The 18,443-nt window shown below is 40.3% G+C and overlaps 1 protein-coding gene and 1 non-coding gene across 2 annotated transcripts in view; both read left to right on the top strand.

Moving 5' to 3' along the window:
* PLPPR1 (phospholipid phosphatase related 1) overlaps positions 1–18,443 on the top strand; it is a 131,494-nt gene that overhangs the window by 105,786 nt on the left and 7,265 nt on the right. The window contains exon 5 of the mRNA XM_061163951.1: positions 17,870–18,120. Within this exon, the coding sequence (XP_061019934.1) occupies positions 17,870–18,120 (251 nt within the window). The remainder of the gene's footprint in view (positions 1–17,869; positions 18,121–18,443) is intronic.
* Positions 1,262–1,333, top strand: TRNAC-ACA (transfer RNA cysteine (anticodon ACA)). The gene has a single exon. It is a non-coding gene; the product is annotated as a tRNA-Cys (tRNA).

Here is an 18,443-nt window from a genome sequence, read left to right as displayed (position 1 = left end):
TGGCTTCAAGGAAAAAAGAGGAGAGGAGAGAATATTTATTATACAGAGCACTGGACTAGACACTCTATAAAATTTCTTTGATCCACCCAACACCCTTTAAGATAGATTATAGTTCTAACTGTGCAGACAAAGAAGCTGATATAAAGTGGGATAAAGTCACTGTTCCCAAGGACTATGAGTGTGTGTGTAAGGCCAATAATACCTATACTGTGAGCATGAAAAATACTATGATAAAGAGCTTGATACCAGTTTTTAAAAGATGATGGTAATCATTTACTTTTAACTTTTCATTGCATGACTTTGCTTTCCATGGGTTCAGTTACTCACAGTCAGCCATGGTCCCAAAAGGCTCCAGAAATAATTCCTAAGTTTTAAATCACTCTCCATTCTGAGTATGTTGAAATCTTGCACCATCTTGCTCTGTCATGAATCTTCCCTCTGTCCAAAGGGTCCCACCTGTCTGTCAGTCACTTAGTGGCCCTCTGGTTATCACATTGACATCATTATATCACAGGGCTATATTCAGGTAACCCTTACTGTACTTAATAATGGCCTCAAAGTGCAAGAGTAGTGATGCTGGCAATTTGGATATGCCAAAGAGAAGCCATAAAGTACTTTAAGTGAAAAGGTAAAGGTTCTCAACTTAATAAGAAGAATCATATGCTGAGGTTGAACAGTAAGAACAGATCTTTTGTTTGTGAAATTATGAAGGAAAAAGGAATATGTGCTAGTTCTGCTGTCACATTTCAAACTGCAAAAGTTACAGCCACAGTACGTGGTAAATACTTAGTTAAGACAGAAAAGGCATTACATTTGTACAGTAAGATAATCTGAGAGAGTCTATATTCACCTAACTTTTCTTACTGTAAATGTTCTATTTTGTTATTAGTTGTTGTTAATATCTTAGTGTACCTAATTTATAAATTAAACTTTGTTATAGGTATGTATGTATCAGAAAAACATGATATAACATTTGGTATGATCCATGCTTTCAGGCATCTACTGGGGGTCTTGGAATGTATCCCCATGGATAAGGGGGACTCTTGCAATTTGTGATCCCTTGGAGAGGAGGGACTATATCTTTCTTGCTTTGTATCAATAGCATATTGTAAAATGCCTGTCACATAGTAGGTTTTCCATAATTTTTCTGGAGGGGTAAAGAGCAAAACTAAACTGTGTTAAATCACAGATTTACCTAAAATTGCTTTCATAAATACTGATTCTTAAATATTCATTTGCCACCTGTTTAACTTTTGGGACATCCTGGGTGGCTCAGATGGTAAAGCGTCTGCCTACAATGCGGGAGACCCAGGTTCAATCCCTGGGTCAGGAAGATCCTCTGGAGAAGGAAATGGCAACCCACTCCAGTACTCTTGCCTGGAAAATCGCATGAACGGAGGAGCATGGTAGGCTACAGTCCACAGGGTTGCAGAGTCAGACATGACTAAGCAACTTCACTTTCACTTTCTAATTAACTTTTTACCTCTCTTAGCTTAGTTCTGGAAAATTAAGGTATATAAATAAGGCAATTTCTAAGAGAAATTCAAAAGTCTATTCTGACTTTTCATATAGGAGAGGTGAACGTGGTGGGAGGGGTTTATCTTGAGATGGGTAACTTTGTCATAGTATCTGTGGATTTTTTTAATAAGAGTTTTTCTTATTCTTATTTTCTTATTCAAGCATACTACTTGAAATGAAGATCCTTTAAATGGAGATGTTTCCTTTGAAAAAATTAAAGTATAATGGAGATGTTTCCTTTGAAAAAATTAAAGTATAATAAGGTATTAATCAAAATGTATTAGAAATATTATTGTAAGTTGCTTAACAGTCTTTTCCTCTAGCCCAAGAGCCTGCAAAATGTATACTATGCAATTGATATTAGAAAATGATAACTATTCCTATAAACTGAAATGGCATGACTCTGCTCTTGCGGTTTATATAATTATCCTAGAACCCATTACAAATAGTGTTTCCTAATAAGTACAATCAGTTTCACATTGCAAAAATGGCCAATGAACTAGCAAAGTATTTTTAAACAAAATAATGCTTTATTCTATCACAGATGAGAAAAAACTTGGGATTCTAGTACATTTCTAGTGAGGGTAAGTCGGTGTACCCTTCCTGCACAACAGTTTGACAGTATATTTCAATAGCCTTAAAATAATCATTCTTTTTAACTCAAAAGTCTATTTTAAATAATCTAGCCTAAGGAAATAACTGGAAATATAAATCAATTTTTATGGACTAAAATCATTAAATTTTAAGTGAGAAAATGGCAATGGCCAAGTCAAAGGGAAAACATTCAAATTTAGCCATCTTATCCTATAGACAAATGCTCATTGTGTTGACATTGACAGAAAGGATTGAACTCCTCTGATTCCCAAATCCAACAATAACTTTTTTCCCAGGGTCCTCATTATAAGGAAGATGAAACACCCTCACAGATATAGAAAACTTGTGATTACAAAAAAGGAAATGTCTGGGAGTAACAGATATATACCACTATGTATAAAGTAAACAACAAGGATTTACTGAATAGCACAGGGAACTATATTCAATATCTTATAATAACCTATAACAGAAAAGAACCTGTAAATATATATATAACTGAAACACATTACTGTATACCTAAAACTAATGCAATATGATACATCAACTCTACTTCAACGAACAAAAAGAAGTCTCCCAGGCATTAGCTGTAAACCCTCAGAGTTAACTTCTGTACTCATTTCCAAACTGCTATATAGTTTCTCACACTGTGTTACATGGTGTGGGAAGGGAGAACAGGAATTGGTTGAACGAACAAATTTGACCAACCTTTTATCAAAGCAAATGTTGTCAAATCGATAACACATATTTAGACTTCCCTTTCATTTTTTCCTCTCCATTGCTTTCCCTTCCTATACCAGTTCTTTTGGTATGCATTAAACTGAACAACAATACACAGGCTTAAGTTCTAAAAAGATATAAACTTCTGCATTCTCTTTTCAGAAACAAAAACAAACTAAGGAAGTCATATTTAAATTCCTTTCATTCACAAATATACCTGAGTAAGCATATCTTGTAAATATTGATTATTAAATAATAGCTTTTTTGTTTAAAACTGGAAAATATGGATAAAAAATATTAGAATTTGATGAGGGTTTCTGGTTTACTTGCCTTCTTGAATAACTTTCTTTTGGGTTAAAGAAAAAAACTGATCCAAATATACCAAGATTAGATTGTCTATTAGCACATAAAATAGACTGTCACCCAGAAGCTATTCATTATGGGCTTTTCATTTGGGATCACACGGTTGCTCCGTTATTACTTCTAATAAAACTTTAATTAAATACCAAATAAGTCTTAGGCCATTTACTTAGGTCATGTCTAAGGATTAGGTAGCCATGGACAGACTGGAAGGTACCATGGTAAACAGTTAATTCATGTAACAGTAATTAATTGCCATAAATTAAGTGTGATCTAAATGAAGCATGAATATTTTAAATGCAGCCTCAAAGGTCACAGTGTTTTATGGTTGTAAGAATTGATACCCTGAGACAAGCTTAATGTCAGCCTTTTTGAGAACTAGAAAATCTCAACTGAGATTTTCTCAATTTAGAAATTCATTTAGATGTACTTTACCTGAAAGGAAACTCCATTTGATTCCATCACTCCATTTTTATTTGCATTCAGTGTTTATAATTATAAACAGGGTTCTGATCATATGTTTAATCTTCAACAATTGTTGGTGTCTACCATATGCTAAACACTGATTAAGGTGTTGAGAACATATCAGTGAACTGAATAGAGATTTATTTCCTCTCATTGAATTTATATTCTAATGGGGGAAGCTAGGCATTAAACTAAGTATATCATAGTATTTGTGTTATGGGGGGAAATAATGTAGAAAAAGGAAATAGGGGGTTTACAAAGGCAAACATGCAATTTTAAGTGGGAAGGAAGAGGCTGTCCTCCAATGAGAATTATCTAGAGTTGGCAGTGACTTCACAGCAGGACAATGACCATCCCGGGAAACTAGGTGCCCAGTGAACTAGCTCAGCTCCAAGTGTTGACCGTGGAAGTTGACCTTGGCTAGAGAGTTTGAAAGAGAGTATCAGTGCCCAGCCACCCAACTTTAGTTCTGAGTCCAGAGTAGACCCTAAAACAAACATGTCAAAGACAAGGTAGGGCATGGGCCTATAAGTAGATGGAGATATTTCTAGAACTCAGCAACAAGAACCAGATTTGAACCCAGGTATAAGCTGAGGAGGCGAAAGCCAGGATGGATCTTAGGAAATAAGTGGAATCTTAGTTTCTGGACCCCGTGAACATCCAGACCACCAGCCTTTGAGACAAAGATGTTTGATGCTTCCCTCTAGGGACCAGGATTGACTCTGGATGCAGGAGAGGGAGGCATGCTGAGGTTGAGAGCCTTGGTTGACCGCAGAGGCATAACCAGGGATCAAGCACTGCTCAGGTCTCAAGAAGGTGTGACGAGGCTGCTTTTGGTGGCTCTGTTCAGTGCGGAGAACAAGTCTCGTCCTCCTTGAATGTCAGTCTTCATTGAACCAGAGCACTACAGACCTGAACAAGACTCCTGACCCAGAACTCTACAAGTTACTCTAATTATCAAGAGGAAAGTTATTCAGTCATGAGACTCAAGTGACTCTTTTCCAAGGACCCTTCCCAGCACCAGTGTTTAGAGACTGGACTCAAATAAAAAGACTGAGTGGCTTAGTGCTAACTAGAAGGACTATATAAAGACTAATGCTTAAGAACGAACTAAAAGAACTAAGGATTGCTGCTTTCTTAAGCACTTTGCAATTAACCTGTGCAAATTCATGACACTTCAGTGAACTTATTTGCTTCAAAGCAGAGTTTCTCTTCCTCAGCACTGTGGACATCTTGGGCCTGTTAGCTCTTTTCTGTACAGGAGGAGCGGACATCCTACATTGCAGACTGTAGGAAGCACAGAAGTGTCCCTGGCCTCCACCCACCAGATACCAGTAGCGCCCCCTCCCCCATGAGTGACAATCACAAATGTCTCCAAACATTGCAAAATGCCCCCTGGGGACAGGATCCCCCTCAGTCAAAATCCACTGCTATAACGAGGATTTCAAAGACTTTTTAAAAGGGTTTTATGAATGTTTATGTTATATAAGATTACACACAACAAAATCAAGCAGAGCGAGCTGCAGAAATACTGTCTGGATATCAGAAATGAATCCCAGGGCCTCCCTGGTGGCTGTGGTAGAAGAGTCTGCCTGCCAACGCAGGAGACACAGGTTCAATCCCTGACCTGGGAAGATCCCACATGCTGCAGAGCAACTAAGCTCCTATGCCGCAGCTACTGAGCCTGTGCTCTAGAGCCTGGGAGCTACAACTACTGAGCCCATGTGTCACAAGTACTACAGCCTGCAGGCCCTAGAGCCTGTGTTTCACAAGAGAAGCCAGCTCAATAAGTACCCTGCCCACTGCAACTAGAGAGTAGCCCCCACTCGCCACAACGAGAGGAAAAGTCCTCGCAGCAAAGAAGACCCGGCACAGCCAAAGAAAGAAAGAAATGACTCCCAACAACTGATAAAGGGCAGTTTCAAAGTTTTCTATGATTAAAAAATAATAATAAAATTTGCAAAATAATGCAAATATCAAATCACATTGTATACCTGAAACTAATACAATGCTACATGTCACTCACACCTTAATTTTAAAAAGTTATAAGTGCATGTTTTGGAAATGATTTAAATTATTACATTAAAACATCATAAAAGTGAATGGGAAATGCTGATGCAGAGAGCAACATTACCAGATCAGCATGGCTGGTCACCAATAGGGCTGGCAGCTGCCTGCTGATGGAACTTGAGGCTGGTCAGGTGGTGGGAATAGGGGTGGATTCAGATCAACAGCTTTGGCTTTAGAAACTTATAAATATGAATCAGAAAGAGCAGAATTTGAAGACTGGAAGCCCTCCAGGCTTTGATTTCCTATTTTTAGGTTCCTTGATACATAAGGAATCTAAAATCTTCCCTCTCCATCTTTAGTTTGTATCTAGGTGTACTTTCTAGTACATCATGCAAAATGCCGGACTGGATGAATCACAAGCTGGAAATCAAGACTGCCAGGAGAAATATCAACAACCTCAGATATGCAGATGATACCACCCTAATGGCAGAAAGTAAAGAGGAACTAAAGAGCCTCTTGATGAAGGTGAAAAAGCTGGCTTAAAACTCAACATTCAAAAAACTAAGATCATGGCATTCACTCCCATCACTTCACGGCAAATAGACGGAAAAAAGAGGAAACAGTGATAGATTTTATTTTCCTGGGCTCCAAAATCACTGCAGACATGAAATTAAAGATCTTGCTCCTTGGAAGGAAAGCTATGACAAACCTAGACAGTGTACTAAAAAGCAGAGACATTACTTTGCCACCAAAGGTCTATGTAGCATATTAAAAAGTAGAGACATCACTTTGCTGACAAAGGTCCATATAGTCAAAGCTATGGTTTTTCCAGTAGTCATGAATGGATGTGAGAGTCAGACCACAAAGAAGACTGAGTGCCAAAGAACTGATGCTTTTGAATTGTGCTGGAGAAGACTCTTGAGAGTCCCTCAGACTGCAAGGAGATCAAACAAGTCGATCCTAAAGGAAATCAAGCCTGAATATTCATTGGAAGGACTGTTGCTGAAGTTCTAACACTTTGGCCGCCTGAGGTGAAGAGCCAGGGGTGGGCAAAGGATGAAATGATTGGGTAACATCACCAACTCAATGGACATGAATCTGAGCGAACTCCAGGAGATGGTGGAGGACAGAGGAGCCTGGCGTACTGCAGGCCATGGGGTTGCAGAGCCGGGACCACTGCACACACAGCACGCACACAGCGGGTGAGAGAGGAGGCAGATCCTGAGAGAGGAAGCCCTGAGGCGCTGTCCTGAGTGAAGAGGAGTCAAGTCCCTCTTGTTGAGATAGAACCATCTTCCCAAGAAATTGTGCAACTTTGGGGACTTCCCTGACAGTGCAGTGGTTAAGACCTCACACTTCCAGTGCAGAGGGCACAGGTTTGATCCCTGGTTGGGTAACTAAGATCCCACATGACATGTGGAGTGGCCAAAAGTAGACTTTTTTAAAAAATCAGACAACTTTATACTTCGGCGGAGCAGAAGTCTATTGCTTTGCTCCTTCATTTATAAAAACATTTGGGAGGTTTTCTGGCTGATAACTCTTCCTCTTCCTTTGCCATGATGCGTAGTTACAGTAATGACAGAGTGTTGTTTAAACACCACCAGCTCCTCATGTTTTAAAGGTGTTTTATTAATACAAAGAATGAATAACAGAGTCAAATATATGTTTGAATTTGTTAGAATCAGTCTTCTTATCTCCTTCTGTCTTAAAATTACTTTATAATCAACTTATTTGAAATATCCTTCAGTTATAAAAATAGTCACTAATATATAAATTTCACAATGTACAAAATGTTTTTACAACTATTTTCTGTGATTTTTCAGTAATAACCCAGTGATTTAGGACTATTTAAAGCATCTAAATAAATAAAACCTCTTATAAAGTAACTGAAGTTTAGATTACTTGATTTACATTAAATTTATTCTTTTGATTAAAACCATGACATCAAGACAAGTAGACTGCTGTTGGCTTTTCATGTTTCTGTGACTTATATAGGAAAGAGACCCCAGAATCTTTGTTTTGTAAACCCCTGAAATTAACTATCTAAGGAACTGACATATGCAGTCCTGTTAGACACTTCCTTTCAAAACAATATTTGATGTGTGTAAATCAATTTGCACTGATTGTTTCTAGTATAACAAGAACACTAAGTCAGATTCATTGCTAAAGTGATGAGAAAAATGTCTCATTCAGTGATGACATGTCTTAGGTATTCTACCATCTTCTTGTTGGAAAATTGTTGGCTAAAAATAGAGGAATTCTTTTTCTGAGTTGACAAGGCAAACATTTCATCAGGGAAATGCTCTAAATCCTTACCTCTTAGTGCATGAGTGAGAACCAAAGTCCTTTTTTTCACAGCCTAATGCCTATCTCTATATGTATATATATTTTTAAGTACATAAAAATATAAGCTTAGAGGGTTGTGAATGAGAGTTTGGATCTAGAGCCATAGGCGTTTAGTGTCTAATCCCAGCTCTTCTATTCCCATCGCATGGGCTTCCCTGGTGACTCAGCGGTAAAGAATTGGCCTGCCAATGCAGGAGACATGGGTTCGATCCCTGGTCTGGGAAGATCCCCTGGAGAAGGAAATGGCAACCCACTCCAGTATTCTTGCCTGGGAAATCCCTTGGACAGAGGAGCCTGGCGGGCTATAGTCCATAGGGTCGCAAAAGTGTCAGACACAACTTAGAGACTAAAAACAAACCCAGCTCTTCTACTTACTAGCTGTGTGAACTTGGTCAAATTAGTTGACCTCTCTGTGCCTCAGTTTCCTCACCTGTAAAATGGAGATAATGGTGTCTACCTCAAAGAGTTGTGGTGGACTAATATTTCCAAGCACTTAGATTAATACTGAGCACATTCTAAGCACCATGTATTAGCTACCTTGTTACCATCATTACCTACTATCCATGGCAGTCTTATTTAAACATCTATCTCATCAGCTCAGTACACCTTGCAAGGAAATGAGATGAACATGGTAACTGCAGATAAAATATCTTCATTAGGAATTTTCCAGTTTGAATAAAACATGTTAAGGAGAAGAAAACATTTCACTGTCTCTCCTTTTCCTAAAGACATCATTGTTTCCTGAAGGAATGGTCTTCACAGCTGGATGACTTTCTCCACTGAGATTTTCTACTAGGGATCTCCACATGGCAACAGGAGAAGCAAAAAGGAACTGCGTTCATTTCTTCATATCTTATATTCCATTTGCAATGGTGCTTTCATGAAAGATGCAATCTAGAAAGAAGACCCAGTGATTGCATCAGAATATATTTTGAGGAAAGTTGAACATAAGAATTCCTTAGAGGTCCCCTTTCCACTGTCAAAAATGGCATTGGTGACCCTATTCCTCTTGCTTGTACCTGTATGTAGGATAAGACTGTCATCAATTTTCCCACTAAAATAAAGGCCAGGAATTGATTTAAGGGTATGCTTTCTTGTTTTGTTGGTTGTTTTTTTTTTTAACATCATGGTGGGAAAACTACCACAAAAGATTCATAAAGCTGGTTAACTTCTGAAAGTGAGAAAATGTTCAAGCATTCTTAATCTCAAACAGTATGGTGCCTGAGTGTGCTAAGTCATCTCAGTCGTGTCCAACTCTTTGGGCCCTGTGGACTGCAACCTGCCAGGCTCCTCTGTCCATGGGGATTCTCTAGGCAAGATACTGGACTTAGTTTCCATGCCCTCCTCCAGGGGATCTTCCCAACCCAGGGACTGAACCCATGTCTCTTACATCTCCTGCATTGGCAGGCAGGTTCTTTACCACTAGCACCACCTGAGAAGCCCTTTCATTACCTTGATTTGCTAGCATAGACAGAAGAGCCATTCTCTTTTAGAAATGTTTAATGAGAGTTTGAGAACATATGTTGAGGAAGAACTAAGATCCTCTCCCCTTTTCAGAGAGTAGTATTACCACTCTAACCCAGATAACTTGTTTTTATGTCTTTTCCACTGTTCTTTCAAAATTCTATGCGTTAGTTTCTCCACATGAAAAACATATAGGAGTCATGCTTTCATGTGTGCACATGTTAATATTTAAACTGACAACCATTGCACCTTCTCAGAATCAGAAATGGGGCAATGTGTCTCAAAGATGTTCATGTCTATATAAAACTGCCCAAGTGCATCATGACTTCCAGATTTCTTGTGCTTCATCAACATCCATAGGAAGAAATCTCTCCCCTGCATATGTAATGTGGGTCTTCATATTCCAAATTAAGGATATTTTCTCATTCTTGCTGTATTGAAAAGGGAGAGTGATTTGATTTCCAATATGATTTACAAGTTTTCTGACTCTTGAGACACTTAGAAAGACCCAGTTTTCAATTCTAAGCAGCTAGCACTCTACTGGATTTTGTGGCATTTATTAAAAAGAGAAATGGTCCCTACCTCTTACATGCTAAGTGGTTTGATCTCAACCCCATGTTCAACAGAGTCAGGGATGTGAGACCCAACAGAAGTGAGACATTTGGACAAGTTTCTATGCTCTTATACTGTCTTCTCCTGTCAGTCTTCTCTGAAATCTCTTCTGCAGTTGATTCATTAATTCCACAAATGTCTATTAAGTGTTTACTGTGTGCCAAGTTGGATGCTAGGTGCTTGGATACAGGATTGAGCAAAAAATAGATGTATGTGTTCTCTGCTCCTTACAGCGTGCATATTCTACAGTTCTAATGGGAGAGATGGACATTATTGAATAATCACATATAAGAGGTACAAAAAAGAATAGTGGTACAATACTAGTCTAAAATAGTATTTTTACTCACTCACCTAGGGTCAATTAATCTACAACAGAGAGACAAGAATATACAATGGAGAAATGGCACTCTTCTCTAAGTGCTGGGAAAGCTGGACAGCTACATGTAACAGAATGAAATTAGAACATTCTCCAATACCACACACAAAAATAAACTCAAAATGGATTAAAGTCCTAAATATAACACCAGATACTATAAAACTCCTATAGGAAAACACAGGCAGAACATTTTTGACATACACTGCAGCAATACCTGTCTGGATAGAGGAAAACAAAAATCAGAAATGAACAAATGGTACCTAATAAACTTAAAAGCTTTTGCAAAGCAAAAGAAACCATAAACAAAATAAAAAGACAACCCACAGAATGGGAGAAAATATTTGAAAATGAAGCAACGGACAAGGTATTAATCTCCAAAATATACAAACAGCTCGTGTGGCTCTGTCAAAAATAAATAAATAAATAAGTGGGCAAAGGGGTTTCCCTGGTGGCTCAGTGGTAAGGAATCCACCCGCCAATGCAGGAGACATGGGTTTGATCCCTGGTCTGGGAAGATCCCACATGCCATGAACGTGCACCACAACTGTTAAGCCTGTGTTCTCTAGCCTGGGAGCCACAGCTGCTTAAGCTCTCACGCCCTAGAGTCTGTGCTCCACAACAAAAGAGGCCACCTCAACGAGAAGCCTGACCACCGCAATTGTAGAGGAGCCTTCACTTCCCGCGACTTAGAGAAAAGCTTATGTAGCAGCGAAGACCCAGCACAGCCAAAAAAATTTTTTAAATTACTAAATGAAGTTTTAAAAATTTAAATGTTTTAAAAATGGGCAAAGATCTAAGTAGATCTCTCTCCAAAGAAGACACACAGATGGCCGAAAAGATGCTCAACATCACTAATTATCATAGAAATTCAAACCACCACTACAGTGAGGTGTCATCACACATCAGTCAGAACAGCCATCATCAAAAAGTCTACAAACAGTAAATGCTGGAGATGGTGTGGAGAAGAGGAAACCCTCCTACACTGTTGGTGGGAATGTAAGTTGATGAAGCCACTATAGAGAATAGTACGGAGTTTTCTTAAAAATCTGAAATAGAGTCCCCATATAATCCAACAATCCCACTCCTAGGCATATATCTGGAGAAAAATACAATTCAAAATTATATATGCACCCCAGTGTTCACAGTAGCAATATTCAGAATAACCAAGACATACGTGCTCAGCTGTGTCTGAATCTTTGCAACCCCATGGACAGTAGCCCACCAGACTCCTTTGTCCATGGGATATTTTCAAGCAAGAATACTGAAGTGGGTTGCCACTTCCTACTCCAAGACATGGAAGCAATCTAAATGTCCATCAACCAATGAAAGATGTGGTACACAATGGAATACTACTCATCCATAGAAAAGAATGAAATAATGCCATTTGCAGCAACATGAATGGATGTAGAGAATATTATGCTAAGTGAAGTAAGCTGGATAAAACAAATATCATATTACATCACTTATATGTGAAATTTAAAAAGAAAAAAAATGATACAAATGAACTTATTTACAAAACAGGGGACAGACTCACATACTTACAAAATAAACTCACTGGTTACCAAGTGGGAAAAGGGGAGATAAATTAGGAGTTTGAGATTAACATATACACACTACTATACATAAAGCAGATAACCAACAAAGTTCTACTGTATAGCACAGGGAACTATGTTCTGTAGTTTGTAATAACTTGTAAGGGAAAATAACCTGAAAATATATAACTGAATCACTTTGCTGTACACTTAAAATTAATACAACATTGTAAACTGAACTTCAAAAAAACTTCATAAACCCAAAAAATATGCTTTATATATAGCAGTTGTGAATTTGAGTAACTCAAATATGCAAACATTTCATAGTTCTTTTTTTTTTTTTTTTTTTTACTGAGATGCAATTTACATACCACAAAATTCACCCTTTAAAGTGTTCAGTTTGGTGGTTTTTAGTATATTCACAAAATTGTACAACTACCAGCACTGTTTAATTCTAGAAAATTTCTTCATCCCTCCCAAAATACCAATACCTATTAGCAGTCACCCACTGTTTTTCCCTTCTCCCCAGACCCTGACATTCACTATTCTACTACCTGTGGATTTGCCTATTTTAGGCATTTCATATAAATTGATCATACAAGGTAAAAAAAAAATAAAAGTAGCTTTTTCCCCAAGATCCCATGTGATATGTGATTATTTCTGACTCTTCAGGTTTAGGTGGGGCAAGATCTATACATTCTGTTTTCCTCAACAGAAAGAACAGAATGACTTGCTCCCGGTCCAACCTTCAGAGCTTACACCTGAGAGCAGGTTGGCATGCACAGCACTGAGTCCAATTCCAAATCAGCAGGTTTCCTACTGGAGCTCCTCAGCTACTGAACCGGCATCTCGTCCTACCCCCAGTGCCATGACAATGCAATGCACCCAAAGCTATGGCGCCCAGCACATGCTGCTCTCCACCGCATGCAGGTCTAAACCACTCGGAAGCAAGATGCCAGCACCAGGGCCCCTGCCACTGCCTGCCTAGCTGTTGTCCCGGAGCGTGTGTCTCTAAATACATTTAGCAGAGCAAGGGGGAAAAGGAACTCATCCAGTGGAGTGACAGCATCCCTGTTTTCTGAGCAATCTAAATCCCGGATCTCTGAGTAGGGGGCAGACAAGAGAGAAAGGAAATCTCCCTAGGTTTTCTCCCATGATGGATCTTCAGAGAGAAGCTAGGGTTTTTCATGAGATAAAACCTTGGGTGTGTGTGTGCACATGTGAGAAAGGGAGAGAGACAGAAATCCTCACTGATTATCCCTTTGAGTTGGCACTCTGAATTTCCATCTTTTTTTCACTGTCATCATGTATATTTTAGTTGAGAAGTGTTCTGTTAGAGTCTGTCAGCAAAGTGCCATTTTAAACTGGAAAATCACACACTTGCAATTTAATATAGAATAATTGGCCTTCAGTTCAGAAGCTCCACCTCCGGGTCACAGGTTCTTTATGGCTAAAAGGAAATATTCCTTCCTTTGCTCACCCCATCAGCCCCTGCTAATTATTACTCTGTGGTCTGGGTCTAGGCTTCCTAATGAAGGCCTCCTGTGTGTCTTTCTCAGCAGTGAGCAGTCTGATTTCTGTATTTTGACCAGTTCTTTGTTTGGGAGGCAAAAAGACATCCTGATAGGAGCCCTTGTTAGCATTCGCCAGCACCCCAGTTACCTGTGGCTGAGAAGATCTTTGTCATGCGTGCTTCCTACTTACGTCACTGTTTCCCCTACAACCTTCTCAGCTGAATAAAAGGATGGAACCCTGAACTGATCCCATGACAAGAAGTGGGTCACAGAGTTTCACCTCTGTGTCCTCATTTACCAGTGAAAGATCCTAATTTGTCCAAAGAATCCAGGTAAAACCCTGAGAGGGAGGAGAAAGGGGGCTTCCCCAGTGGCTCAGAGTGTAAAGGATTTTTAACACTTTCATCTTCCTCTTTCTTCATCCTTTGACTTGCCTGATGTGTGTCAGATTCTTTTAGGCCACAAAGTGGCAGCAAGCTCAGGTTACCATGGTAATCCATGTCATCAAAACAGGGACCATATAACGATAACCCTATATGCAAAACAGAAAAAGAGACACAGATGTACAGAACAGACTTTTGGACTCTGTGGGAGAAGGCGAGGGTGGGATGTTTCGAGAGAACAGCATCAAAACATGTATATTATCTGGGGTAAAACAGATCACCAGCCCAGGTTGGATGCATGAGACAAGTGCTCGGGCCTGGTGCACTGGGAAGACCCAGAGGGATCGGATAGAGAGGGAGGTGGGAGGGGGGATCGGGATGGGGAATACATGTAAATCCATGGCTGATTCATGTCAATGTATGACAAAAACCACTACAATATTGTAAAGTAATTAGCCTCCAACTAATAAAAAAATAAATGGGAAAAAAAAGAAAACAGGGACCATAGACCTCACCAACAATGCCAGTCTCTGTCCTAAAGCCAGGCTGCTTCTACCTCCTGGTTCTCTGAGCATTCTAATGCCTCTCACCCCTGATGGATTCACAAGTGCCCACCCCATTCTACACCAGAATGTATGGGTCCTGGGGGTACCCTAGGGCTCAACCAATTTGACCCCCATCCATCACTGCTAACACAGGCATCCATAGCTCCAGTACCATGGGAGGTGTGGAACTTCTCTGAAAGATGTGCAGGGCTCCTGAGCTACACCCTGGAAGGCACAGGACAGACTTCAACTTGATTTTCAAAAATCATTCGGGAGGTTTCTGTTGCCCTGCCCCTGGGGTTTGACAGCCAGCATGGGCAGGGAAGGGGGCAGCCCCTTCACTCCTTCAGCCAGACTAGGTAAGTTTCTAGCTCCTCCTTGGGAGACATCCTTCCCACATCTCCCCACTCAAGGGTTTATTTTAGAAATTCAATGGTCTTGTCCTGCAGACCATGGCTCTTGGTTTTCCCATCCAATTCGTTTCAGAATTCCAAACAAAACAGTACCTGTCTCAAGCATATAGCTCTGGCAAGCAAAGAGAGTTTTACTTTTAGACTTCTGTGTCTGCTGTAAATCCATTCAGAAATGTGATCAAGGACTTCCCTGGTGGTCCAGTTGCTAAGACTCAGCACTCCTAATACAGGGGGCCCTATTTAGGGAATTAGACCTCACATGCCACAACCAAAGACCTCACATGCCACAACTCAGGCCTGGAGTAGCCAAATAAATAAATAAAAATATTTTTTGAAAAAAAAAGAAGTGTGGTTAGCTCCCCTGAAGCAAGGAATACTGTTGGGAGCAGAGCCATAAGCTAAGTATCAACAGAACCAGCTAGGGAGGGTCATAGGAATGAAAAATGTATCTGTTAAAACTTCAAAAAGATTATCACACTTAAAGAATTTTAGACACCGAGGTAGGATACTTCAAAAGCATCTCCTTCAAATCATATATTGCAGTAGAGGAGGCCATAAACAGTGTTCCACCTGACTCTAAGGACAAAAGCAACACTTTTTAGCTTCTGAGGCTTGTAACATACACACAAGCAGCTCAGGATTAACAGAGGAATGCCTGGAATGCCTTACAAAAGCCCTGCATGATCTGACATTGTCTGTGAATCACCAGGGTAGGCTCCACCGCACTTTGTTGGCATGGCATGTGCCAGGCAGGTGGAGTCCTGGGGCTGCCCTTCTGAAGCTACATCAAATACACCAGAATGAGCTGTTTGGAAAGCAAATGCTTGTTAAGCCATCAGGAGAAGCAGACATAATCCAGGGGAGGCCAGGGGGAAAAGGGAAAGCAACTTTCAGCCACAGTATCACACGACAACAAAGCAGAAATTTGCCCATCACAGACCCACTGCGACCACAGACCTGGTATTTCAGATACTCATCTGAGGAACCTAGAAATCCTCAGAAATGTCTCGGAAAGAATTCACCCTAATTGGAGGCACTCCAACAAATAAAATGCCAGGGGAAAATGCTGTCACTTTTCTCTTTTCAAATCATGAATTATCCTCATTTTCCTGGAAAAGTATGTCTAGACAGACTTATTGCCCCTTGAAAAGGCTAGAGACCTGGTCTTTGAGAATCTTGAAGATATAAAAAATTGCTAACCAGAACCTGGGAGTGAAAGGAATGATCAATGAATGCTTAGTCTCAGAGGTCAGACCCAGGAGTGTCAGTCAGCTGAAGCTATTAAAAGAGCCAGTTCTCATTGTGATAAAGCACATCCTGGCAAAGCCACAGAAAATAAAATTATAAGAATCAACACAAGTCAAAATGGAAACCGGATGAAGGTTTCAGCCAAACTTGTCTTCACTTCTGATCTAATGGATTGACTTTTGGGTGCTGAAATCAGCACAATTTGCAGATTCAAGACATTGAATATGGAAGTCAAAACTGGACAGAAATTTAATCAAAACCTATAGCAGATCCTTGAAATTTACAAGGGTTAATGCTGCCTCTCACTCTTGCCAATTCCTCCCACAGCTGAGATGCACTGGCAGAGTCTTCTTTACCTCTTCAAGCAACCTGTGTATACCTTGGCTCTCCACAGCTGCTCCTGATACATTTAACAGATACTCTATAGATGTATGCATAACCTTTGAAAGAATCCACAGTACAACTTCCTATAAGGAATTCATATTTTTGTCCAAGCTAGTCAGGGGCAATCCTATATTCCTGTGGAATTTACCAGAGAACAGATAAAATCCAACAAGTATAGCCTACCTACAGGATTCTTAGCCAAACAGATCAAGTCAGCATGGTAGGTAAAATGATGCCTTTCTCACCCCAAAATGTTTATGCCCTAATCCCTAGAAACTGTGGGCATGTTACTTTACATGACAAACAGGAATGTACATGTGTAATCAGACTAAGGATTTTGAGATTATCCTGCATTACTCAGGCAGACACAATGTAACCAATGTAACATTATAAGAGAAGCAAGATAGTCAGGGAAGGAGACGTGACAACGGCAATAGAGCTCTTACGATACAATTGCTAGAAGCAGGGGCATAAGTCAGGGAATGAAGGTAAGAATCTGGGAAAAGCAAGGAAAAAGTTCTGCTCTGGAGCTTCCAGAAAGAACACAGCCCTGCCAACACTTTGATGTTAGCCCAGTGAAACCTATTTTGGATTTCTGACCTCCAGAACTGTAAAAGGATGCATTCGTGGTGGTTTAACCACTCAGTTGGTTATTCGATACAGTCAACAACATTCTCATTTTCTGTTGCCAACATCAAATGAGACATTCAATTCAATCAGGGTTTCTAGAGCGATCTCTTTCTTTCTTTGAAGGACGACTCCTAACATACTCATTCTCTCTCACCTGCCATAATAACTCCTTCGAGGAGTACTCGCATCTCCAACAGGACCAGTGAAAAGATATACTCTGCAGAAGGCAAGATAACCCATGTTGAGTAACTATTGAGTTGACCAAAATGTTCACTCATGTTTTTCCGTAACACCTTTCAAACTTTTTGGCCAACCCAATACTTAATGCCAGGCACCCTAGGGGTTATTTTGCACATGTTTTATCCTTCCAACTCTTTTCTGAGGTATCATTCCCTGCAACCACGCTGTGACAAGGGTACTAAGATTCAAAGAAGATAGCCTACACTGTGAACCAGTCACCAAAATAGTGCCTAGAGCCCAGCTCTACGTGACTCCAAAATTCAATTCCTCCTATGAGAACATGCTGCTTCTACTTTATTGATGCAAAATGGTAAAGCGCTACCAGCAGTGTGACTGCATCAATTTGGAAGTAACAGTGGTTTAGGAAGCAGGAAAGAGAAAGGTGAGGGGACAGTCTGACTCCAGAGAAGACCTTTCTGATAGGTTGTCACGAGCTCACACTGCTGTTTTACTCTCAGGGACAAAAACCAATTTATGGTGTATGTCACCATTCCTAATTGCTTTAAATCTCCTCATAGGAGTATTTGCTTTTGGGCTTTTTGCTACTGACATTTTTGTAAACGCCGGACAAGTGGTCACGGGGCACCTGACCCCGTATTTCCTGACGGTGTGCAAGCCCAACTATACCAGTACAGACTGCCGGGCACACCACCAGTTCATCAACAACGGGAACATCTGCACCGGGGACCTGGAAGTGATAGAGAAGGCACGGAGGTCCTTTCCCTCCAAACACGCTGCTCTGAGCATCTACTCCGCCCTGTACGCCACGGTGAGTATAACCCGAGTGGAGCTTTGGCTGCGATGGGTGTCTCTGCCATCCTCACCCGCCACCCTCCCCCCACTGCCTTTTTTCATCACTTCTTTCATTGCAGTCACTTCTGGTGACTTTTGAAGTCATGTGACAATGTGCTTCTCCTCCATTCCATCATGCCCCCACCCTCAATACCCCCATGTAAGACCTGCCAGAGGATGTTAATTCTGGAATGACTGTTGATGATCACTTAGTCACATCCTCCCATTCTACAGATGCAGAAACTGAGGCCCAGAGAATTGTTAAGAGCACACAGTCAGACCAGAGGCCCAGGCTCCTGG

Source organism: Dama dama, chromosome 16 (assembly GCF_033118175.1).
Source record: "Dama dama isolate Ldn47 chromosome 16, ASM3311817v1, whole genome shotgun sequence".
NCBI classification, from domain to species: Eukaryota; Metazoa; Chordata; class Mammalia; order Artiodactyla; family Cervidae; genus Dama; species Dama dama.
Note: the sequence above shows the minus strand (reverse complement) of the source record. Positions and strands in the feature narration are given on the sequence as shown.